General features: G+C 41.5%; 1 protein-coding gene across 1 annotated transcript in view; it reads left to right on the forward strand.

Moving 5' to 3' along the window:
• Positions 1-2,657: 2,657 nt before the first annotated feature.
• The window catches only part of LOC142289878 (zona pellucida-like domain-containing protein 1), a 67,857-nt gene continuing 44,398 nt past the window's right edge, over positions 2,658-26,116 (forward strand). The window contains exons 1-4 of the mRNA XM_075333820.1: positions 2,658-2,717; positions 6,188-6,305; positions 9,115-9,344; positions 25,748-25,932. Coding sequence (XP_075189935.1) covers positions 2,658-2,717; positions 6,188-6,305; positions 9,115-9,344; positions 25,748-25,932 — 593 coding nt within the window. The remainder of the gene's footprint in view (positions 2,718-6,187; positions 6,306-9,114; positions 9,345-25,747; positions 25,933-26,116) is intronic.

Genomic DNA, 26,116 nt, shown 5'->3' on the forward strand with positions numbered 1-26,116 from the left:
TGATTTTTTTTTCTGTTTCCTATTGTGGGTGTGTTTTGTTTTTCAGATATTTGCAGGTGATTCAGCAATTGTACTTTTTAAAAAAATTACATTTGTGTGCAAATCCATTCCACATTCCAGCGATTCTTGTATGCCAGACATGTTTTCATAGATTGAATTATGTTCAATACTTTACCAGCTCAAGACTTTTGGCTATAAAAAAAGTTAAAAGTCAAGAGTAAAAAATTGTGCAAAATTCATAGAACCCAAATGCGGAGTTATAAAGAATGTGTCACAAAATATGACAATAAATACCACAATACAAAATATAAAAGTGATTTCCAAAAAAACAGCAAATCATGACTGAGACCCTTTCGGTTTCTATTCCTAGTCAAATTGCAAAATATTTGTTTGCTGTAAATAAATGAGTTCACTATTGTCTGTATTCAGGCAGCAAACTCACAATTCATTACTAGTCTTGCTCTCAGCTGAGAATAAAATACAATTATATTCAGTATTGACCTTGCTCGGTGAGCTAAATACTGTTGAAACCAGAAATTTACATTCACTATCTAAAAAGACACATATGCATGTTTTTCTCACTATCTGACATGAACTCAGAATAAACCTTTCCTGTTTTAGGTCACTTGGAAACCAAAATCTAATATATAAAGCTGAGTGTATGTATGTGTGTATATATGTATGTACTGTATGTATGTCTGTATGTGTGTGTGTCCGCTAAAGGAATCCGCACCGTCGCATTTATAATCACAAAAATTTGCACAGAAGCCCAAGGTGACTCAGGGAACGTCATAGACTATATTTTGACGGGAAAATTTAACCCCGTGCTTTACAGTTACTCTCAAAAAAATCTGCCTCCATTAAAGTCAATGGAGCTGCAAGCTATTAGGTTATTAATAGGAGCTGTAATTGGTTGCTATAGGAACGAAAGACATTGTTAGTATAAGAAGCTTCTGTATGAGGTAATATGATGTCGGTGGAAAGATGGATAGAGAGAGACAGAGAGAGAGAGTGAAAGAGAGAGAGAGAGGGAAAGAGACAGACAGAGAAAGAGACGGATAGAGAGAGACAGACAGTCAAAGAGACAGACAAAGGCAGACAGGGAAAGAGACAGTCAGACAAGGAAAGAGACAGACAGAGAGAGACAGACAGGGAAAGAGACAGAGATACAGGGAAAGAGACAGACAGAGAGACAGGGAAAAGGAAAGAGAAAGGGAAAGAGACAGACAAGTAAAGTGACGTAAAACGAGACAGATGGAGAAAGAGACAGACGGGGAAAGAGAAAGAAGGGGAAAGAGACAGACGGGGAAAGAGACAGACGTGGAAAGAGACAGACGTGGAAAGACAGACGAGGAAAGAGACAAAGATAAGGAAAGAGACAGAGACAGACGAGAAAAGAGACAGACGGGGAAAGAGAGAGATGTGGAACGAGAGAGACGTGGAACGAGACAGATGGGGAAAGAGACAGACGGGGAAAGAGACAGACGGGGAAAGAGACAGACAGGGAAAGAGGCAGATGGTGAAAGATACAGACCTGGAACAAGACAGACCTGGAACGAGACAGACCTGGAACAAGACAGACAGGAAAAGAGATTGACAGACAGAGAGAGTCAGACAGACACAGAGTTAGAGAGGGACAAACAGAGAGACTGATACAGAGACAGACAGAGAGACTGATACAGACAGACAGAGACACAGAGACAGACATCAGAGACAGACAGACAGAGACTGGGAGAGAGATAGAGAGACAGTTACTATCCTGGGCAACGCCCGGGTACTACAGCTAGTTATTTATATTTGCCAAATGCTAGAATAATGAGAGAGAGAATGTTTTAAGGCATTTTTATTTCTTTCTTCAAAGTCAAAAGTTTACATACACTTTAAACAATTTTGGAGGTCCCATATGATGATGTCATGTCTTTGGAGGTTTCTGATAGGTGCATAGCAGCATCTGAGTTAATTAGAGACACATCTGTGGAGGTATTTTAATGTACACCTGAAACACACTGCTTCTCTGTGAAGCATCATGGGAAAGTCAAAAGAAATTAGCCAAGTTCTCAGCAAGAGAATTTTGGACTTGCACAAGTCTGGTTCATTCTTGGATACTCAGTTTCCAGATACCTGAAGGTGTCTTGTTCATCTGTACAAACAATTATATGCAAGTATAAACAAGATAGGAATGTCCAGCCATAATACCTATCAGGAAGGAGATGGCTTCTGTGTACTAGAGATGAACGTGATTTGGTCAGACATGTCCATATCAACCCAAAACAAAAGACCTTGTGAAGTTGCTGGCAGAACCTGTTAAGATTGTGTCATTAGCCACAGTGAAACCATTCATGTATCACCATGGATTGAAAGGCCACTCTGCCAGGAAGAAGCCATTACTCCAAAAGAAACATAAAAAAAGCCAGATTAATGTTTGCAAATGCACTCAGGAACAAAGACCTTAATTTTTGGAGACCTGTCCTGTGGTCTGACGAAAGTAAAATGTAACTGTTTGGCCATGATGACCATTGTTATATGTGGAGAAAAAAGGAGAATCTCTGAAGCCTAAGAACACCATCCCAACTATGAAACATGGTGGTGGCAGCATCGTGTTGTGGGATTGTTTTTCTGCAGGAGGGATTGATGCACTTCACAAAATAGATGGCACCATGAGGAAAGAAGATTTTGTGGCAATTCTAAAGCAACATCTTAAAACATCAGCCAGGAATGTAAAGCTTGTGGGGAAATGGGTCTTCCAAATGGACAATGTCCTGAAGCATACTGCCACATTGGTTATAAAAGTGGCTTAAGGATAACAAAGTCAGTGTTTTGGAGTGGCCATCACAAAGCCCTGATCTCAATCCTATTGAAAATTTATGGGCAAAGCTGAAAAGGCAGGTGCAAGCAAGGCAACCTACAAACATGGCTCAGTTACACCAGTTCTGTCAGGAGGAATGGGCCCAAATTTTTACAAACTATTGTGAGAAGCTTGTGGAAGAATATGCAAAACATTTGACCCAAATCATACAGTTTAAGAGCAATGCTATCAAATACTAATGAAATTTACTTTGCAGAAAGTAATAAAAATGCCTTAAAACATTCTCTTTCTCTCTTTCTGATTATTCTGGCATTTGGCAAATATATCTAATTTTGGTTCCTAATCGACCTAAAACATGAAAGGTTTATTCTCATTTCATTTCAGATAGTTAGAAAAACATGCAGATGTGTCTTTTCAGATAGTGTATGTACACTTCTGGTTTCAACTGTATATCACAGCAACTTTACAGATCTGTGTGGTAGCTTGCAACATTGTGGAGTCCATCTGCACCAATCTACAAACATCATCAAGAGATCAGGGTCAAATTCTAGTGATGTCATTAGTCAGCCGTTTACAAGTCTAATTTCTTTATTTGTGTAGTTGATTTTTTTTTTTGCAAATGTTTAATAATCACCAAACAGTTAGTGTAATAATTGTTTGTCAGCATTTTCTATATCATTGTCAGAGGTGTGCCCCCTACTAGAGACTGAAACTTCTTGTATTTTCATATTATAATTTGGGATGATCGAATACCTCAAATATTTGGCTTTGCGAATATTTTCCGAATACCTCGCCGCTATTCGGCTATTCGATGCACAATGTAAGTGTTTGGGAAGCCCGAATAGTACCGAATAGTTGTTATTCAGGTTTCCCATAGACTTACATTGCGCATCGAATTTTCGCCAATAGTCGAATAGCGGCGAGGTATTCGGAAAATATTCGCGAAGCCAAATAATCGAAGTATTCGATCATCCCTAATTATAATAAATGAGCTGCTAACTAATTGTTATCACTATGATTAATAAAATTAGTAGCTAAAGTGACCCGTCTCATTCTTGAACTTTCTTATTCATCCATTTCTAGGATTTTTTTTGGCAGTGTATTGAACAATATATTATTTATTTGAATACAGTGATACAGACATAGAATTTGCTGATGTAGCAGTCACATCTGTGCCGGACTTCACAACGTGCACAAAATATCATAATAATATGCTACTATTATAAATTGCAAATTATAATAACATTTTTTTCCAACAAATTAATAGTACATTAAGAATAACCCATTACAGTCTGTCAATGCACCTTAAAGGGAATCTGTCACGAGGGTCTTGCCACCTAATCTGATAGCAACATAATGTAGAGACAGAGATCGTGATTCCAGTGATGTGTAACTTACTGAGCTGCTTAGTTTAGTTTTGATAAAATCACTGTTTAGTCAGAAGGAGATTATCATTAGAGGACTACTTGGTGTGCTGCCATGTAGTCAAGCATATTAATTAGCTTTATATAACACCGCACCCCCCACTAATTGGCAGCATCCTGTGTATACTGTACATGGGCAGGAAGCTGTCAATCAGTGGTGTGGGTGGGGTTATAGAGCTCCACTTTTAAATAGTTACTAGATCTACAGCATGGAAAAGGAGGATGATTTTCAGATCACCTTATTCCGTGGAAGGTCTGTTGCATGGATACTGTTATGCCAAGCAGGGTGGTTTCAAGAAGGAAGAAAAAAATCCAGCAGTCAGACCTTCTAAAATCCAAGATTTTATTCTCCAATGGTTAAAAATGTGAAAACGGTAGCATAGAAAAACCAGATAGCGATAATTATCAAGAGCCAGATGTTACTCCTTAATCATGGTTTCTGACAAAAGATGGTGCTCCATGGCGTTATCCATGAGTCATGTGAATTAAATGCACCAATAAAGGAAGGGAAATTGTATAATAATCATAGGACACATGATTAAATACATTTAGACCAAAAACAAAACAAACAAGCAACATACAATTAAGGGCATAAGGAATAAAAACAATTATTCATTATAATGGAACAATAGATCTTGTTTAATATTCAGACCTAGTGGGCTTCTACTTTGTAATATGAACGTAATATGAACCGTGAGGCGTGGTGGAGTAAGATTAAGGAATAACATCCGAAACGCGTCTGGTTTTTCATAATTATGGCTATCTGGTTTTTCTATGCTACTTCACATTTTTAATCATTGGAGAATAAAGTCTTGGATTTTAGAAGGTCTGACTGCTGGATTTTTTCTTCCTACTAGATCTACAGCATAGTACAGTGTGACAGCAAGCAGCCCAGTAAGTGAAACATCGCTGGAATCAAGGTCTCTGTCCCGACATTATATTGCTCTCAGATAAAAACCTGGCTACAAATTCCCTTTAATGGGCACCAAATAACTATATGGGGCATTTTTAGATGCTAATTTACCATCCTATTGACAAGGGCTGATGGACAATCATGGGGATAGAACAATCAGTAGTCTGATGTTTCTGTTCCCATACAGTATCTTAGTATTAGTAGCATATGTCCTATTTACAGGATCCAATCACCTAACATATGTGCGCTTTAACGTCATGTCCATGCGGGCTGATATTTTGTAGTGACATTTCTACAAAAATTTGCCAATCTGTTGATCTGATTGCATCATGAGAGATGAGGGCAGGTCAAGCCTATTGTTGCAAGTTCGAGAAATGGATAGGCCCTACTAAATGAAGAATGCTTATACTGTGAAGATATCACATGTGCATATGCCTTCCGCTGCTTAAACTTCTCGTCAGCTCTATCACAGCCACACATGGTGCTAAAGAAGTCAAAGGTAATTCCAAAATGGAAAAAAATGTGGCACTCACCACGTGGCTAAAACAGTTCTTTATTAGTGATGGGTGAATAGTAACTATTCATGTTCAGATTATTTGTAGTGAATCCCAAAGTGCTATTCCGGTGTTCATCACGAATAACGAACCTAATGCAGGTCAATGGAGAACCCGAGCACTTATCTTGCTTAGATGAATGCTGGAATAGTACTCTGCATTCGGTAAGCATTATCCAAACATGAAAAGTTACTTCTCGTCCATCATTATTCTTTTTTAATTACTGAAGAAATAATACAGAAGGATAAAGCATTGTTTGCAAATATTTTTTTAGAAATGGTCTGAAAGCCTGTCATTTAACCCCAATGTTCCTAAGGCCTTCATTCATAAGATCAGATCTATTGTTGCTTTTTCTTTTTTGGTAGTAATGGACTTGATTTCTAAAGCTTTAGAAATCTATTTTCTATATCAGAATACACTACAATAAAATTTAACTACATTTTGTGTGAATTATGTTAAGCTAAAATGATTGTTTATTATCTCATTTAAGGACTTCTCATCAGCAAGTGGATCAAAGCAGAACTTTTTTTATATTGTGCTGTTTTTTCTAATTCATGGATATCAGTGCATTAGCATAAATGACTGTGGAAGCACTCTCCGAGCACCAGGTAATGTTAATAAGGTTTCATTGATGTAAATATATAAAATAATGGATATTGAAGCTAAAACGCAAAATCTAAATCAGCTGTCTGATACAAATCCTATTATGCTTAGATACTTACAGTCCCTTTAATGGTCTTTGAACCAGATAAAGAAATGAAACTCCAAATAGCATCCTAATCGGCTGTTAGCTGTGAATGTAATAACTTACAGATTATACTGTATTGAAGGCAATTAAAGATCTGTAGTTTTTCACTGGAGGTTTATTGATTCACATTAATTGTTTATTAGCTAAGAGGTACAAAAGCATGGAAATGAGTGTGATACGAAAATTAGAAAACAGATATATTACTCCAGGAAATTCATAAATAATTTGGATTTTAACAATGATTACGGTCTCACCCCATTTTTTAAAGAAGCATTTCCATTATTTAAAAAAATAAATAAATCTGTGTATAAGTGTATGTGCTCTGCTGCATTGTGTGTTAATACATTCACTAACCGGTACCTTCTCCAGGATCCAGCACTGTTCTGCTCCTCTTTTCAGTGATGTCACCAGTCTTCAGACTCTCTAGGTCAATTTAAGCTCTATGTGTGAGTAGAAAGTTTTTTTCCCAATGTAAGTCTATAGAGCCTTGTTCTGATGCTCCCTAGACTTACATTGTAAAGGCCACTTCATGGTTACACAAAGCAGTATAACGTAACGAATCTAAAGAACAGTGACGTCACTGAGAAGAGGAGCAGAATATCACTAGATCTTTGAGAAGACAGCAGTAGGTGAGTATATTAATACATAAAAACTACATAATATGCACATATACACAGATGTATTTAAAAATCTTCATAGCAGTGTTTTTTCAAGTATTTTTATGACAGCTACTGCAGTAACAGTCACCTGATTGTCTTAAGTCAAAATTCATTACTATCTTATTATTGCTGGGGTCCACCCGAGTGAATAACAGTTCTTGTCAGTGCTCATAGCAAAAGGTTCCAAGCAGGGAAAGCCCTTTAATGATAACTTAAAAGTTAATATGCACAGGAGCTGTCTCGATGAGTGCACCCATTTAAAGTGACCAACTGGATAACAATACAAAGTTCAGAATAAATGCATGATCCATAGATAAAACATAACAAATCCCTGAAAAATAACCCTGAAAAATAAACATGAAAGCAAAATTATACCTTGCACATGTAATTAGTACAAGACAATAATATTTGGGCTTCATTCATCAACTATATTTGTAACAACTTGTAAATATGTTTTTGTAATTCAGTTTAGCATTCATTATTAGTGACATTATTATAACTAATGAGTTAATTAATGAAGATAGCAATGGCCCAGGTACTACATTGTGATATCAAGCACTTGACACTCAGACTGGAGAAGCACAGAATAAGGCTTCTTTCACATGTCAGTAAAAAACACACATGTTTTTCACTGACATGTTAAAGGTACGTGTGTCCCTCTGTGTGTCATGATTTTGGCACACATATGATCTCCATGTGCTATCCATGATCATACACAGAGATGAGGCACTTATAGTCACCTGTCCACACCATTGCTGTCCATGGTACTGAAGTCTACCGCGATGCTGTGTCCGGCCAACTCTGTCTCCCCTCTGCTGTTACTTCCGGGTTGGCGGTGCAGTGCATATGCATGAGCATAATTAGCTGGCCTGGAAGCAGAGACAGCAGCAGCTGAAAACAGCATCGCTGGAGACAGTTGAGTATAAAAAGCTTTTTATTTTAAATGTACGTGAATTTCCTTGTACGTTTTTCACGAATCACACCATAGTGTTGACTGTGTGACATCAGTAATGTCAGAAAAAAATGGACTTGTCATTGATGCGTGTGCAGATCCATTGATTTTAATAGGTCTGCATATGTCCGGGATTCTTATATATACAAAAACTGCAATTAACGTGCCAGAATCACTGACGTGTGAAGGGGGCCTTAGATGCATTTTTATTTTACCTTAAATTTGTGTAAAACAGCAATCAGTTTATGGATTTGTTTTCCATACACTCCCATGTTAAAAAAACTGATCCTGCAAAAATCAATATTTTGGAAACCGGTAAAAGAGTTGTGCAAACCAATGGATCCATTCTAACAGATGGTTACTGGATATGTGAACTCAGCCTAAAGCCCCCGTCACATTTAGCGACTTACGAGCGATCCCAAAAATGATGCGACCTGATAAGGATCGCTGGTAAATCGCTGGGAGGTCGCTGGTGAGATGTCACACAGTCAGACCTTACCAACGACTCAGTAACTATACAGGTCACAGTAGCGACCTGTATAACGATCTCTGCTGTCATTGGAACCCTGTCACACAGTGTCAAACATAGCGATGCGTCCTGCCCAGCAGGACATCGCCTTTGAAGAAAATGGTCCAGGACATTCAGCAATGACCGGCAACCTCACAAAAGGGGCCAGGTCGTTGCTGGATGTCACACACAGCGACATTGCTAGTAGGATCGCTGTTGCCTCCTCGAACCCGTGACTCATCAGCGATGTTGCTAGCGATGTCGCTTAGTGAGACACGGCTTTAACTCTCACCAACTTTTCTGGCTGAGAATCTGTGTGATTTTAAATATGCTAATGTGAGCACAAGTCTTGAGAACTTTCAGGAAGAGAACATATTATAATCTTTGCAAAATCTGCTACAAATATTGCTTAACAGGGCTCTGTGGCATGTTTGATCAATCAGATTTTATTTTTAAATATTTTATGACGATGAAATATTTTTCCACAAATTTATCTGACAGAACATTGGAAGAACATATTTGAAGTATAAATTTTTAATTTTTCTTGCAGACGTTAATGACATCTTAGTGACATGCGGTCCACAGAAAATTGAACTCTACATTTACTTGTGCCCCATTTACTTTGCTGGTTATAATGAAAGTCAACTTTATATGAATGATGTTTTTACTAACCCAAGTTGTCAGGGTTTCATTGACTTATCTGGTACAATGGATGTAGTACCGTTCTTGAAGTTTGTTTTTGCAATCAATGACAGTTCAACTTGTAGAAGTTCATTCCAGGTAAGCCTCAGTTTTGACATATTTTGTATGGTACATGCTTACAATTGATAATTTGAACATTTAAATTATCCTTTTACATTTTTGAGTCATTTTTCAGCTTCTCAAATAGATAATCTGTAAACGTTAAAAGGTCTTTTAGGGGTAAAATAAATATGCATTGCAGTGTTGCATTTGCATCACTCAGGATTCATGTCAGCTATACAGCAAATCATGATATATACATACAGTGGAACCTTGGTTTACGAGAACAATCCGTTCTGGGAGTGTGCCTGTAAACCAAGTTACTCATCTAGCAAAGCAAGATTTCCCATAGAAAATAATGCAAGCTCAGACAATTCATTACACAACTTGTTCAATGTACCATTTTGGTCCCCTATTGTGCCATTCCAAACATGCACAAACACACACAAACATGCACGCACACACATATTATGTATTGGGTAACCATCACGACCGATGCTGAATCTTCCGCTGCCAGAGCGCTGACATCAAAGACATGAACCGTTTGCCTCTGATTGGTCAGCGCGCTGCTTTTGAGAAGCGGCTGACAGCAGAAGTTCCTCCATTGTCGCGATGGTTACCCAATACACATCCTGTACTACAAGAACTGGGAGGCCGGCAATGGAACGGAAGGTAAGGTAAGCATAATATGTGTGTGTGCGTGCGTGTTTGTGTGGACTGCAAGAGCGGGTCAAAACACATTGAAAGTACGGAACTGGAAGTGTGTGCGGTGAGTATTTGCTCGTACAGCAAAGCTTGCTCGGAAACAGAGTTACAAATTTACAGCAAGCTTTGCTCATATAGTGAAATACTTGCGCGCCATTGAAATACTCGCACGCCATGTTACTCGTAAACCGAGGTTCCACTGTATATCTATATATATGTATATATACTGTATATATATATATATATATATATATATATATATATATATATAAAGCTGAGTGTATGTATGTGTGTGTATGTATGTGTGTGTGTGTATATGTCCACTAAAGGAATCCGCACCTTCGTATTTACAATCACGAAATTTTGCACAGACGCCTCACGTGACTCAGGGAATGTCATAGACTATGTTTTGACCGGAAAATACAGTTACTCTTAAAAAAAACTGCCTCCATTAACCCCTTCAGCCCCCAGCCTGTTTTCACCTTAACCCCTTCAGCCCCCGGGCACTTTCCGTTTTTGCGTTTTTGTTTTTTGCTCCTTTTCTTCCAAGAGCCGTAACTTTTTTATTATTCCGTCAATCTTGCCATATGAGGGCTTGTTTTTTGCGGGACGAGTTGTACTTTTAAATGAAATCATAAGTTTTACCATATAGTGTACTGGAAAACGGCAAAAAAATTCCAAGTGCGGAAAAATTGCAAAAAAAGTGGGATCGTACAATAGTTTTTGGGATATTTTATTCCCGTGTTCACTATATGGTAAAACTGATGTGTGGGTGTGATGCCTCAGGTCGGTGCGAGTTTGTAGACACCAAACATGTATAGGTTTACTTGTATCTAAGGGGTTAAAAAAAATTCACAAGTTTGTCCAATAAAAGTGGCGCACGTTTTGCGCCATTTTCCGAAACACGTAGAGTTCTTATTTTTTGGGATCTATGGCTCAGTGATGGCTTATTTTTTGCGTCTCGAGCTGACGTTTATAATGGTACCATTTTTGCGCAGATGCTACGTTTTGATCGCCTGTTATTGAATTTTGCGCAAAACTTGCGGCGACCAAAAAACGTAATTTTGGCGTTTGGAATTTTTTTGCCACTATGCCGTTTACCAATCAGAATAATTGATTTTATATTTTGATAGATCGGGCATTTCTGAACGCGGCGATACCAAATATGTGTATATTTATTTATTTTTTAACCCTTTAATTTTCAATGGGGGGAAAGGGGGGTGATTTGAACTTTTAGGTTTTTTGTTTTTTTTTTATTTTTTAAAACTTTTTTTTTTACTTTTTTTTTTTATTTTACTAGTCCCCCTAGGGGGCTATAGCAATCAGCAATCCGATCGCTGATCGCTATCTGCTGATCACAGCAATACCGCTGTAATCAGCAGATTCACTCACTTTGGTTTTCCCTCTGCTCTCGGCCGAGGGAAAATGAAAGTGAAAGATCATAGCAGCAGGCGTCATCACATGACCCTGTGCTACGATGGCAACCACCGATAGTCACGTGATAACACACGTGACTTCCGGTGGGGGCGGCGGTAAGTAACAAACATGGCCGCGCGCATTTAAATCTTGCTGCCAGACTTTGGCAGCAAGATTTAAGGGGTTAATGGCCGCGGGTGGAAGCTATTCCACCCGCGGCTAGCAGGCACACATGTCAGCTGTTGAAAACAGCTGATATGTGTGCCGATCCACGCCGCCTGCCCGCGGCAGGGGGCGGGGCTTAACGGGACACGATCCTGGACGGATAGATCCGTCCAAGGTCGTGAAGGGGTTAAAGACGAGGCCATTTTTTCAATTCTGACCAGTGTCACTTTGACAGGTTATAACTCTGGAACGCTTCAACGGATCCTAGCGATTCTAACAATGTTTTTTCGTGACATATTGTACTTCATGTCAGTCGTAAATTTAGGACGATATGTTTTGTGTTTATTTGTGATAAGTTTGGAAATTTGGTGAAAATTTTGAAATTTTCAAAATTTTAAATTTTATGCCCATAAATCTGAGAGATATGTCACACAAAATAGTTACTAAATAACATTTCCCACATGTCTGCTTTACACCAGTGCAATTTTGGAAACAATTTTTTTTTTCGTTAGGAAGTTAGAAGGGTTCAAAGTTCATCAGCAAATTTTTCATTTTTCCAACAAAATTTACAAAAAAACATTTTTAGATACCACATCACATTTGGAGTGACTTTGAGAGGCCTAGGTGGCAGAAAATACCCAAAAGTTACCATTCTAAAATATGCACCCCTCACACTGCTCAAAACTATATCGAAGACGTTTATTAACCCTTTAGGAGCTTCACAGCAACCAAAGCAATGTGGAAGGAAGAAATGAAAATTTTACTTTTTTTACACAAAAATGTTACTTTAGCCATACGATTTAGCATTTTCACTAGGGTATCAGGAAAAAATGCACCATAAAATGAATTGTGCAATTTCTCCTGAGTACACCGATATCTCATCTGTGGGGGAAATCAATTGTTTGGGTGCACGGCAAGGCTCAGAAGGGAAGGAGCATCATTTGAATTTTTGAAAGCAAAATTGTCTGGAATAATTAGCGGATGCGATGTTGCGTTTGGAGACCCCCTGAGGTGCCTAAAGAATGGAGCTCCCCCACTAGTGACCCAATTGTTAGTATAAGAAGGTTATGTGTGAGGTAATATGATGTCGGTGGAGAGACGGATAGAGAGAGACAGAAAGAGACAGACAAAGAGAGAGGGAGACAGGAAAAGAGACAGACAGACATAGGCACAAAGAAGCAGATACGGAAAGAGACAGACAGAGACAGACAAACAGGTAAAGAGACAGACAGAGAGACAGAGACAGACAGAGAAAGAGAGAGAGAGAGACAGACAATCAAAGAGACAGACAGAGGCAGAAAGACACAGACAGGCACAGACAGGGAAAGAGACATACAGAGGCAGACAGACGCAGATAGACAGGCACAGACAGGAAAAGAGACAGACAGAGACAGACAGGGAAAGAGAGAGACAGACAGTCAAAGAGACAGAGGCAGACAGATACAGAAAGGGAAAGAGACTGGCACAGACAGACAGGGAAACAGGCAGGCAGACAGGAAAAGAGACAAACAGAGAGACAGATAGGGAAAGAGAGAGACAGAAGGAGAAAGAGAAAGACAGGGAAAGACACAAACAAGGAAAGAGACAAAAAAAGGGAAAGAGACAGAGACAAGGAAAAAGAGAGAAAGAGACAAAAACAAAGAAAGAGACAGACTGATGGGGAAATAGACAGATGGGGAAAGAGACAGACAGGGAAAGAAACAGATGGGGAGAGAGACAGACCTGGAATGAGACAGATGGGGTAAGAGACAGACGGGGAAAGAGACAGATGGGGAAAGAGACAGATGGGGAAAGAGACAGATGGGAAAAGAGACTGACAGACAGATACAGAGATAGAGAGAAACAGACAGACATAGGCAAAAAGTCCAACGTTTCAACCATAAATTTGGTCTTTGTCAAGGACAAGAGTTTCTAGGAAAAATGAATGACAGGAAGTTTCATGTCAAGAAGACACACATGGATAGAGACAGACAGGGAAAGAGACAGACAGACACACAGAGACAGACAGAGAAAGAGACAGAGAGACAGACATACAGAACCAGACAGATATAGACAGACACACAGAGACAGACACACAGACAGAAAGAGACTGACACACAAAGAGACAGAGACAGACAGACAGACAGAGACAGACAGACAGAGACTGGGAGAGAGACAGAGAGACAGTTACTATCCCGGGCAATGCCCGGGTACTATAGCTAAGATATATACTGTATATATATATATATATATATATATATATATAAATATATATTGTGAGGGCCAGGGAGGACTGGTAGGCCCAGGAGGTGGATCCACTGGACCGAGCACCCCACGTGGAGGGCAGGGTACACAGTAGCTGGAGCACTAGCGTGGCAGGAAAGGGGGGAAGAACCAGGTCACCAGGGTCATGGAGTCCCATAGGACAGTACAGGAACAGGTGCAGGTATCAGGAACAAAGACAGGACCAGGTCACTAGGGTCACAGCGTACTTTAAGGCAGTAATACAGGAAACAGGAACAAAAGGACCTGAGCACCTAGCTCACAAGACAAAGCAAAGAAACACAAGCGATGATCAGGCCCCGTCCACATGGAAAGGCCAGTCTTATATACCCAGCACAGCCTCAGGTCATTTCCTGTTGCAGTAGTGCTGGGCCTATAAGACCAGGTGAGTGGGCGCGGTCCGGTCTTATACAGAGGCATTAGTCAGAGGGCGTGACCGGTGGATGCATGGACTGGACCAGTGAGCAAGGAGTGGTGGTGCAATGGGAAGACTGGACCAGTGAGCACGGAGCGGTGCAATGCAGGTGCAACCGGATCAGTGGGTACGGAGCGGTGCCTGGATGGTGAAACCGGCTCAGTAGGTAAGGAGTGCTGCTGTGACACCGGGAGCATGACAGTACCCCCCCTTGAAGCCCCCCTCTCCGCGGCCAGGACATAAAGGCGCACCGAAGAGAGGCAGCAATGTACTTCCGGGACAACCAGGATCGGGCCTCAGGACCACAATCCACCCAATTGACCAGGAAGGACTGCTTACCCCGGACCGTTTTCATGGGCACTATGACCCATATCGGGGAACCCATGTCAGCGGCAAGGGAGGCAACGGAAAGGGAAGGACAGTCAGAAGCAGGACTGGAATCTTGGACGACCGGATCGAGCGTCTCGGACCGGGTACAGGACAGTGTCTCATGCTCAGTAGCTGGTGGACTCAAAGTCTCAACTCCAGAAGGCGGTGGAATCAAAGTCTCAGATGCGTGGAACATTGCTGGATAGCGTCGTCTCTTCTTCAGGATCCTGCAGCTTGACTGAGTCAAGTGCCAGGGGCTGAAGAACAGGCTGCAAGCAGGTTTGGTGGCACTCCAGCGGGTAATCGTGCCAGAGCACCAACTAATAACAGGGTCATGGAGTTTCAGCCAGGGCAGGCCCAACAGGAGCTCAGGAGCCATCCTTGGGATCACATAGAAGGCGATGGTCTCTGTATGCGAAGTGCCAACCTGGAGGTTCACGGGCTCGGTGGTATACCGGACAGACTCGTAGAGCGGTTTGCCGTCTACGGAGGCAAACCAGAGGGGCTTCTTCAGCGGAGTGACAGGAACCTGGTATTTGTCTACCGTGGCCTGGTGGATAAAGTTGCCTGCTGCCCCGGAATCGATGTGGGCCTCTGCCAAAAATCGGGTCCCCTCTGTCGTCACCTGAACCGTCTGTTTAACTGGGTCGGAAGGGATTCCAGTGGCAAGGGTGGCGGTTCCTACCATCCTTGGACCTGGGGTCTACCAGGTTTCTCAGGGCATGTTCGAAGCATATGTGACCCGTCTCCACAATAGAAGCACAGGCCCCGGGCGAGCCGTTCTGCATGGCGTTGCTTGGCTTGGGTCAGACGGTCCACTTGCATGGGTTCTGGTGACGATTCACAGAAAGGCAGGAACAAGGGTGCGCTAGGTTTCTGCGGGGGCAAGACATGGCGAGGTGGTCGCTTCTCTCGGACTACCTCCTGGGCACGCTCCAGAAAACAGAGGTCAATCCGGGTGGTCAGGGAAATCAAAGCATCCAAGGTGCGTGGAATGTCACGGCCGGCGAGGTCGTCTTTAATACAACCAAAGAGACCCTCCCAAAAGGCCGCCGTTGAGGCCTCATTGTTCCAGCCCAGCTCCGAAGCGAGCGTGCAGAACTGTATGGCATACTGGCCGACTGTTTGGGTCCCTTGGCGTAGCTGGAGGAGCATAGAGGTCACTGCGGTAGTTCGTCCGGGTTCGTCGAAGGTGTCCCGGAAGGCTCGTAGGAACTCCTGGATATCGGTGGTCATCGGGTCCTTGTTCTCCCACAGGGGGTTAATCCTGGCCAGGGCTTCACCTTCCTGGTGTGACATCAGGAACGCCACCTTGGCCTGGTCTGAGGCGAACAAGTGCGGGAGCAACTGGAAGTGCAAGGAGCACTGGTTCAGGAAGCCTCGGCAGGACTTGGGATCCCCTACGTAGTGAGGCAGAGCAGCAAGGCAAAGTTGCGAGGTCGTGGAGACAACTGGTTCGGACCTGGAGACCGGTTGCTGCGTGGCCTGAGACGAAGCGGCGGTCTGCAGCGTATACAACCGGTGGTCCACGGACGCCAGGAATTTCAGCATCCGGTTCAGGGTTTCGCGCTGTTGCGCCAGTTCCTGGCGTAGCTCAGCCAGCTCTGATTTTTGTGCTTCAGTGGGATCCATGGCCTGATCATACTGTGAGGGCCAGGGAGGACTGGTAGGCCCAGGAGGTGGATCCACTGGACCGAGCACCCCACCTGGAGGGCAGGGTACACGGTAGCTGGAGCACTAGCGTGGCAGGAACAGGAAGAACCAGGTCACCAGGGTCATGGAGTCCCATAGGACAGTACAGGAACAGGTGCAGGTATCAGGAACAAAGACAGGACCCAGTCACTAGGGTCACAGCGTACTTTAAGGCAGTAATACAGGAAACAGGAACAAAAGGACCTGAGCACCTAGCTCACAAGACAAAGCAAAGAAACACAAACAATGATCAGGCCCCGCCCACATGGAAAGGCCAGTCTTATATACCGAGCACAGCCTCAGGTCATTTCCTGTTGCAGTAGTGCTGGGCCTATAAGACCAGGTGAGTGGGCGTGGCCCTGTGCTATACAGAGGCATCAGTCAGAGTCAGACTCCTGAGACCTGTAACAGGACTCAGGGGAGCAAGAGCGGGAGCGGCAGGCGTGACCGGTGGACGCATGGACTGGACCAGTGAGCAAGGAGCGGTGGTGCGATGGCGAGACTGGATCAGTGAGCACGGAGCGGTGCAATGCAGGTGCGACCGGATCAGTGGGTACGGAGTGGTGCCTGGATGGTGAAACCGGCTCAGTAGGTAAGGAGCGCTGCTGGGACACCGGTAGCGTGACATATATATATATATATATATATATATTTATATTTTTATATATATTGTGAGATAGCGGGGCCATTGATATGTGACGGATGGTACGTATCTCCCAGAATGCGTACAGAAACATATTAGAACCCTACATAGTGGTCAGTCTAGTAACCTCCAGGCCAGGTTATGCAGGTGGCTCATGGCCACAGTTCTTGTTTTAAAGCTCTTTGTAAAGGCCTGGGTGGGGCAGAGTCTGTTTTGTAAGCTGCAGAGCAGGAAGCCTGGGAAAGCTCCAGGCCTGCGTGGACCGATTATAAGTCTGTGGACCCTCCTGGAACAGCCAAACGGGGTATCGTAAGACCGTCTCCTACGGCAAGGGGTGCCTGTGTGACGGGGACCCGTATGGACGGTGCAAAACCCGGCTGTGTTCCGGATGACTTTACCTGTACAGCGAGGACAATAAAGCTGTTTGGATCGGACTATTTGGGTCACTGCCTCTTTGTCGCCCTGGGGGACCCCCACCCCGCTACAACATATACATATATATATTTTCTTATTTTACTTTTTGTTTACAGACAGTGCTTTATTTATGAGCATCTGACTTACAAACACCTAGGTGAAAAAAGAATAATTTTCACCTCATCACAAACCTCTCTGGCAGTTCACTGTTTGGTCCTCTTCCTTCCACCTTTGCAAGCTGCAGCTCTCTCCATAGGCCAGCAATTTTTGCCGTATCCAGGCCCCGAAGGTCACTGCGTGTCTTAAGGTTCATGAGGTTGCTAAGTTGAGGCGTTAACTTTTGACATACAGTAACCTCGGAGGCCTGGATGCAGTCAAATGTTCATGCCTATAGTGAAGAAAAGTCTGCACACCCAAATAAAAATACCAGATTTTTATAATGTAAAATTTAATGTCATCCATAATCTGTACAAATTCATTGTGAAACAAACTGAAATCATTTTGAGGGTGAATAAAAATAACAAACTTAAAATTATGTAGTTGCAAAAGTATGAATACCCTCCTAAAACTGGGGATGAGGTTGTATTCAGAATTAGACAACCAGATTTAAACTCATTTTCAGAAATAGTAAATACATATCTGCTGTCTTTAAAATTATTTGAATTAATCCCATATGCAGTTGGTTCAAGCAGACTTTTCCTGACATTTTACAGAAAAAGCCATGGTCCATAAACAGCTTACAACACAGCAATGGGATATCATTGTTAAAAGTTACAATTCCAAAGTGCATATATTACTGAAGACAGTAATCAAGCAGTGACTTAATCTGGTACAACAATGATAATGTCACACTGTACTCGAGGATGTCCTAAATCAGTACAGGGTTGTAATGCAGTACAGAGAAGATTCCTGAAACTACCTGAGAAGGTAGTTAGTAGGTACACCACTAGAGGGTGGTAGAGTGGAGAAAACATATGTGCAGAGCATTCCCTAACAGAGGTAATAGTAGTCAAGCCCACCAGATGGCAGTAGAATAGTCAGGATGCCGGATCACAACATAAGGTCTTGTAAATACACAGGAGCAAAGCAAAAATGTAGTCAGTCAGTAACCGGGAAGTCAAGATAAGGTATGCAGATGAGGAACAAACAGCGAGACAGATGAGCAGGGAACTGAAGGGAGACAGCGTTAGAGACACTGACAGGACGGGAACAGAGAACAGAGGTGGTCAACAACAGGTCAGGTGAACATGGAGGTCAGGAGGGGGAGGGCAGACAACAGGTCACTCATGAGCAGAACGCAGCAGAGCCGGAAATATCACTGGCATAATTCCAGAGATGCAGTGCCATAATATAGTGGCCTGACCTTCAGAACAAGGCAGGAAGGATTAACCCCTAATGTGACCTGTATCAGAGATGGGAAACTGGCAAAGGCTCTGCCACAACTGAGCCAGGAGTAAATCATGACAGAAAATACCGAGAACTGACCATCAATCAAAATTTAAAATGAAAAGACAATAAGAAAATTGGTCCTGGAGGCTGCTAAAATGCCTACAGCAACATTAAATGAATTGTGGGAAATTCTGATAGGTCCTTGTATGCAACAATCTCCCACATTCTTTATATATCTGTCCTGTTTAGTAGAATGGCAGGATGCAAGCCTTTCCAAAGAAAGCCATCGAAACTGACTATGTTTTGTCAAACCCAACATTAAGGCGAGCTTTGCACGCTGCGACATCGGTAACAATGTGTTACCGATGCTGCAGCGATAGTCCCGCCCCCGTCGCACGTTCGATATCTAGTGAAAGCTGCTGTAGCGATTATTATCGCTACGGCAGCTTTACACGCACATACCTGCCGTGCGACGTCCCTCTGGCCGGCGACCCGCCTCCTTCCTTAGAGGGCGGGTCGTGCGGTGTCACAGTGACGTCACACGGCAGGCGGCCAATTGAAGCGGAGGGGCGGAGATGAGCAGGATGTAAACATCCCGCCCACCTCCGTCCTTCTCATTGCAGCCGGCGGCAGGTAAGTTGAAGTTCCTCGCTCCTGCGGCTTTACACACAGCGATGTGTGCTGCTGCAGGAGCGAGGAACAACATCGTACCTGTCGCTGCACCGGCATTATGGAAATGTCGGAGGCTGCAGCGATGATACGATAACGACGCTTTTGCGCTCGTTCATCGTATCAAAAAGGTTTTACACGTTGCGATATCGACTGTGACGCCGGATGTGCGTCACTTTCGATTTGACCCCACCGACATCGCACGTGCAATGTCGCAACGTGCAAAGCCGCCCTAAGTCTACCAAAGAATGTGGGAAAGCATGTTATGGTCTGATGAAACAAAAGTTATTCTTTTTGGCCATAATTCCAAAACGTTTGTTGGCACAAAGCCAACACTACAGATTACCAAAAAAACACCTTACCCAACTTTGAAGAGTTTGTAGAAAATCTCCTCAAAACATGAAAGGATCTTGGCTGTAACATCTCCATAAAGGTTTATGTCTTACATTGGCATCTAGACTCTCTTCCACCAAACTGCGGAGCAGACAGCAACAAACATGGTGAGAGATTTCATCAAGATATTGCAGCAATGGAGAAACGAGATCAAGGAAAATGGAATCCATTAATGCTTGCAGATTACTGTAACATTGTCACATACCGTAGTGGCATAGGTTGAAAAAAAGAGCTAGGTCCATCCAGTTCAACTTTCCTCCACCAATTATACATTTCGTCACTAAGTCACTTCACCAACAATGTTGTGTGTAGTGAGGAAATCATCCAGCCCTTTTTTAAAAGCTGTTATAGTATCTGCCATTACTACCTCTTGTGGTAGTGTATTCCACAGTCTGACTGCTCTAACTGTAAAGAACCTTTTCCTATTTAGCTACCGGAATCGCTTTTCTTCAACTCACAGTGTATGCCCTCTGGTCCTTAGTATTGTCTTTGGAAGAAATAAGTCATGTGCCAGTCCTTTATATTGACCATACATGTATTTATACAAATAAATGAGATCTCCTCTGAGATGTCTTTTTTCTAAGCTGAATATATCTAACTTTTTCAATCTCTCATCATATGGGAGACCTTCCATTCCTTGTAGTAGTCTAGTTGTTCGCCTTTGAACAGACTCTAACTTCTGAATGTCTTTTTTAAAATGTGGAGCCCAAAACTGGATCCCATATTCCAGATGTGGCCTTACAAGTGATTTATAGAGGGATAACAATACGTTGGGATCTTGGGATCTAATCTCTCTTTTTATACACCCTAAAATCTTGTTTTCTTTAGCAGCTGCTGCTTGACATTGAGTGCTGCTGCTAAGTTTATTTGTAATGAGAATACCCAAGTCCTTCTCCTGTTCTGTAGTCCCGAGTTTACTTCCATTTAATGTACACGCAGTTATAGGATTAATCTGTCCTAGGTGCATTACTTTACATTTATCAACATTAAGTCTCATTTGCCAAGTATCTGCCCATTCTGACATCTTATCCAGATCTTTTTGTAATATTGTACTATCAATGTCAGTTTTTAATATCCTACATAGTTTGCTGTCATTCGCAAAGACTGACACTTTACTATCAATCCCATGGACAAGGTCATTAATAAAGAGATTAAAAAGAATAGGTCCTAGCACAGATCCCTGCTGCACCCCACTGCTGACTATAGCCAAATTAGAGAATGTACCATTTATGACTACTCTTTGTTTCCTATCCTGTAGCCAATTCCTTACCCAGTTGCATATAGGTTCCCCTAGTCCTTGCTTCTGGAGCTTTAGTATAAGGCTTTTATGTGGTACAGTATCAAATGCCTTTGCAAAGTCCAAATAAATCACATCAGTTGCATTAAAAATATCAAGGTCTGCACTTACCCCCTCATAGAACCCCAACAGGTTGGTTAGACATGACTTATCTTTTATAAATCAATTTTGTTAGTCAGTTATTACATTATTTTCTGCAATATATTTTTACATGTTCTCCCTTAAAATGCCCTCAAAAACTTTGCATACTACTGATGTCAGGCTTACTGGACGGTAGTTGCCTGGATCTACCCTCTTACTTTTCTTAAATATCGGTACCACATCAGCAATCCTCCAATCCTGAGGCACCAACCCTGTTACAAGAGAGTCTAAAAAGATGAGATACCTCGGTCTGTTGATTACGGAGCTCAATTCCCTCAATATTCGTGGATGAAAGCCATTTGGCCCTGGGGATTTGTCAATGTTTAATTTACTCAGATGTAGGCGTACTTCTTCTTGTGATAAATTCATTATATCGGGTGGTGAACTTTGATTTTTCACTTGTTGAATGATCCCTGGTACAGTCAGTTCCTTGGTGAACCCAGATGAGAAATACCTATTAATATCTCAGTCTTTTGTTTGTCCTCTATAACTACTTGTTATTATATTTTAAGGGGCCAGTACTATCCTTTGTTTTCCATCTGGCATTAATGTATTTATAAAAGATTTTGGGATTTATTTTAATGTCCTTGGCGATTTTTGTTTCAGTAGCTAATTTTGCTTGCTTGATTTCTTTTTTGCATTTCCTATTGATATCTTTATACTTCTGACATGCTATTTCTGTATTCTCAGCCTTTAAGATTTTAAACGTCCTTTGTTTTTATTTTATTATACTTTGTACTGTCTTATTTATCCATAGTGGTTTATTTTTATTCCTGGACATTTTATTAACAGAGGGTATAAGTTTTTTTACAGGACTCTAGTAGTATATCCTTAAACTTACCCTATTTATGTTCGGGATCCCCAGTTACCATAACATTGTCCCAATCTACACATTTAAGCTCTTCCCTTAATTTGTTGAAATCAGCTTTCCTAAAATTCCAGGTTTTAGCATTTCCCCTTTGAAATATTCTATTGAATATTACTTTGAAGCTTACCATATTATGATCACTGGTGCCCAAGTGCTCCGGACCTGTAGATCTGAAATTGTATCTGGTCTATTTGCCAGGACTAGATCTAGCAAATTATCTCACCTGGTCAATTCATCTCCCATCTGAGAGAGGAAATTGTCTTAAATAGTAGATAAGAACTTACAGCTTTTAGCACAACCAGAAGATTCTATGTCCCACTGTATGTCTGGATAGTTGAAATCTCCCATAATAAGAACCCGATTATTATTATTAGCTGCCTTTTAAATTTGTTCCAGCATTTCACCCTGTATTTGATCAGGTATGTTAGGAGGCTTATAGGAAACTACAATTAGAATTTTTCCATTATTCCCCTCCCCATGTACATTTACCCATACTGACTCTACATTATTGCAGTTCCCCCAATGTCATCACTCAACACAGGTTTTAGGTTAGATTTGATAAATATACAAACCCCACCACCTTTTTTGTCTTTCCTGTCCTTCCTAAATGTAGTATAACCCTGCATGTCTTTCATCCAGCCAGGTTTCCATAATGCCCACCACATCATAATCCATGGTTGACATAAGAGTCTCCAATTCTTGCATTTGCCAGTAGACATTTAATACTATTAACACCTTTATTACTCCTAGCCTCCCTACGTTCCTTGCATGTCCCATCCCCCTAATCCTTCATTGACCCCTACCATCTCACTTTCTCTATCTGCTCTATCTATCCCCTTATTTGCTCCAGTACCCTCCCTTCCTACAGATCCTAGTTTAAAAGCTCCTCCATCCATCTGACCATTTTCTCCCCCAGTACAGCTGCACCCTCCCCATTGAGGTGCAGCCTGTCCCTACCATAGAGCCTGTAGCCGACTGAGAAGTCGGATAGGTTCTCCATTAACCCGAACCCTTCCTTTCTGCACCAACTTCTAAGCCACGTATTTATCTCCCTAAGCTCCCGCTGTCTTTCTAGTGACGCTCGTGACACCGGTAGCATTTCTGAAAACACCACCTTGGAGGTCCTGGACTTCTCTCCTAGTTCCCTGTAATCATTTTTAAGGACCTTCCACCTGCCTCTAACTTTGTCATTAGTATCAATGTGCACCATGACCGCTGGGTTTTCCCCAGCCCCACCCAGCAATTTGTCTATCCGATCTGCAATATGCCGAACCCGAGCACCCGGCAGACAACACACTGTTAGGCATTCACGGTCTCGGCGACAGATGACCTTGTCTATCCGCCTAATTAGAGAGTCCCCTACCACCAACATCTGTGTGGGCTTTGCTGCATTCCTTTTTCCCTCCTTCCTACAGCAGTCGTTTTCCTGGTTGCTAGGAGCAATGTCCTGCTGTAGTGACCCTAGTTCTGTCCCTTCATTACTAATATCAGCCAAACAGGCATATTTACTAGGTTGTGCCAGGTCAGGACTAGGCTCCCTGACACTTTTCCCCCTACCTCTTCTTCTAACTGTTACCCAGCTACCTACCTCTAGGTCCTGATCTTCCCCACCTCCACCCTCCTCGATATCACTGGCCCCAGCCAGAGAAAGCTCAGTGAGCTCTAAACTCCTCTCCAGGTTTATAATGCCCTTGAGTATTGCAAGCTGCTTATTTAGATAAGTTACCCTGGCTTCTAATTATGCAACATGCTTGCATTGAGTGCAGACATATTCACCCTCGAACGGCTGCTCAAGGCATGCATACATCTGACAAGATGCACACCTGGTAGCATTGTCCATGGAGCACCTATGAAATGGGGATAAACAGTAAAGTAGAAAAACAAATAAAAAAACAATAGAAAACATTTAAGGATAAAATCAAACTATGTTCTTGTGTCAAACTATGAGATTGTGTTTAAACTATGCAGCACTTATCTGCAATCCCCGCACTTTGCTGCAGAACCTCGCTTGTTCTGGCTGGTTTATATAGTTCCACAAGAAATACCAGAAGCTCCCAGAAGCTTCTAGGAACAGGTGTGGCTAATTAACTCACAAGACAAACTTTTTTTGCTTTTTCACAGTATCACAGACAAACAGACACACAATTCCCTAATGAAATTAAACAATTACAGTTATCACCACTATGAGATTGTGTTTAAACTATGCAGCACTTATCTGCAATCCCCGCACTTTGCTGCAGAACCTTGCATGCTCAGCAACCTCTCTTATTCTGGCTTGCTTATATAGTTCATTTATTTCTGACAATAATATATGTACTGAGGAAATCATCCAGCCCTTTTTTAAAAGCCGTTATAGTGCCTGCCCTTACTACTTCTTTGCAGTAGACCATTCCACAGTCTGACTGCTCTAGTTGTGAAGAACAGTTTCCTGTTTAGCTGCCAGAACCGCTTTTCTTCCTCTCGCAGTGAGTGCCCCTTGGTCTGTTAGACAATTATAGGAGATGTCCAATGCAGGCATACAAGAGACAAGAAAAAAAAAGTTGTCACTGAATGGTGACCAAATTTTGTAGTGCAATTTCTGCAACTGTTTATAATTCAAAAGTGTTTAGACTTGTTTTAGAATATTTGAATTGTTGCTAAGTTTCCTCTAAATAAATATCAAAAAGTAAGCAAAAAAAATAATCTGCATCTTTATATTTGCAAAATTAATAATGTTTCAAAGTACTAAAAATTTTATACTTTAATTTTATTTAGCAGTAAAAGGAAAACTCTTTGATATCATAAAAACTAGACCAACCAAAATTTTTCATTGTCAGATTTCAATTCAGGAGGTCAAAATCATTAAGAAATGTCTCATTTCATAACTGAACCTGACAACTTTTTAAAATGTGTAGAGTAGTGTTACATTATCCCTTACACAGTTACAGAAAGTAGCAGTACTCAGGAAAATGTAAGGGACTGGGTGATGTCCAGTTGATATGTTACATTCACATCCAAAACAGATCACGAGGCTAATGGCATAAAGGAAAATGTGCCAATAAAGGAAGAAAGGATAGTATGGATAGGAAGAATAGAGAATTGTGCAGGGGTGCAGAAGACATGAAGAAAGAACACTCAAATTTCTATGTTCTCTATGAGTATAATGTACAAGAAAAGCTAGAGTATTTGAAATTTTCTGAATTGTCCAAATCTATATTCATACCTTCTACCTATAGGCTTTTATAGCAGATCCTGTAAGAAAAAAAATGGATCCGTTACAAATGCAAGAATAACGGATGACTAAATAGCTGTTAATGGATCTGTTCTCCATAGACTCCAATATTAAAAAAACGGATTTGGCAGACATCAGTTATTTAAAAATGGACAAAAAGTTGTGTTTGCAGAATGTTTTTCCCATCGGATCTCTGCAGGATCCTTTCTAATGGTTGGTCACAGGACATGTGAACTATATATACTGTATATTAAAAATACAAAGTAAAATGTATGAAAACCCTAAAATATGCATGTTGTATTTTAAAAAATCTTTGACTATTTATCCAGTATAAAAATGTTACATTGGATATTCATATTACTAAGTATTTCTATATTGTTTTCATCTTTCTAGATAACTGATGCAACGGGTGATGGCATTTTCAGTACCTTTTCCTCAATCCAAACTGTTAATATCAGTGGAATAATAAAGTCAAAAGATCCAATAATAGGAGTCATCACCAGGAGCCCAGAACTTAAGTATTTGTATTCCTGCAGTTATCCACTGGAATACCTTATAAATAACACACGCCTGGATGTGTAAGTGGCAAAGAATACCAACAAGGATTGTTTTACTGTATTTCCAGCATTACATGTAAATGATTACGTTTAATATTTTAGTTTATATACCTCCAATAGGGATTTTCATCCAACATTATTACTCTGACAATCTGCCTAGGTATATGTTTAACCCCTTACCACAAATGGACGTAACTGTACTCTG

The sequence above is a fragment of the Anomaloglossus baeobatrachus genome, chromosome 2 (genome assembly GCF_048569485.1).
Source record: "Anomaloglossus baeobatrachus isolate aAnoBae1 chromosome 2, aAnoBae1.hap1, whole genome shotgun sequence".
NCBI classification, from domain to species: domain Eukaryota; kingdom Metazoa; phylum Chordata; class Amphibia; order Anura; family Aromobatidae; genus Anomaloglossus; species Anomaloglossus baeobatrachus.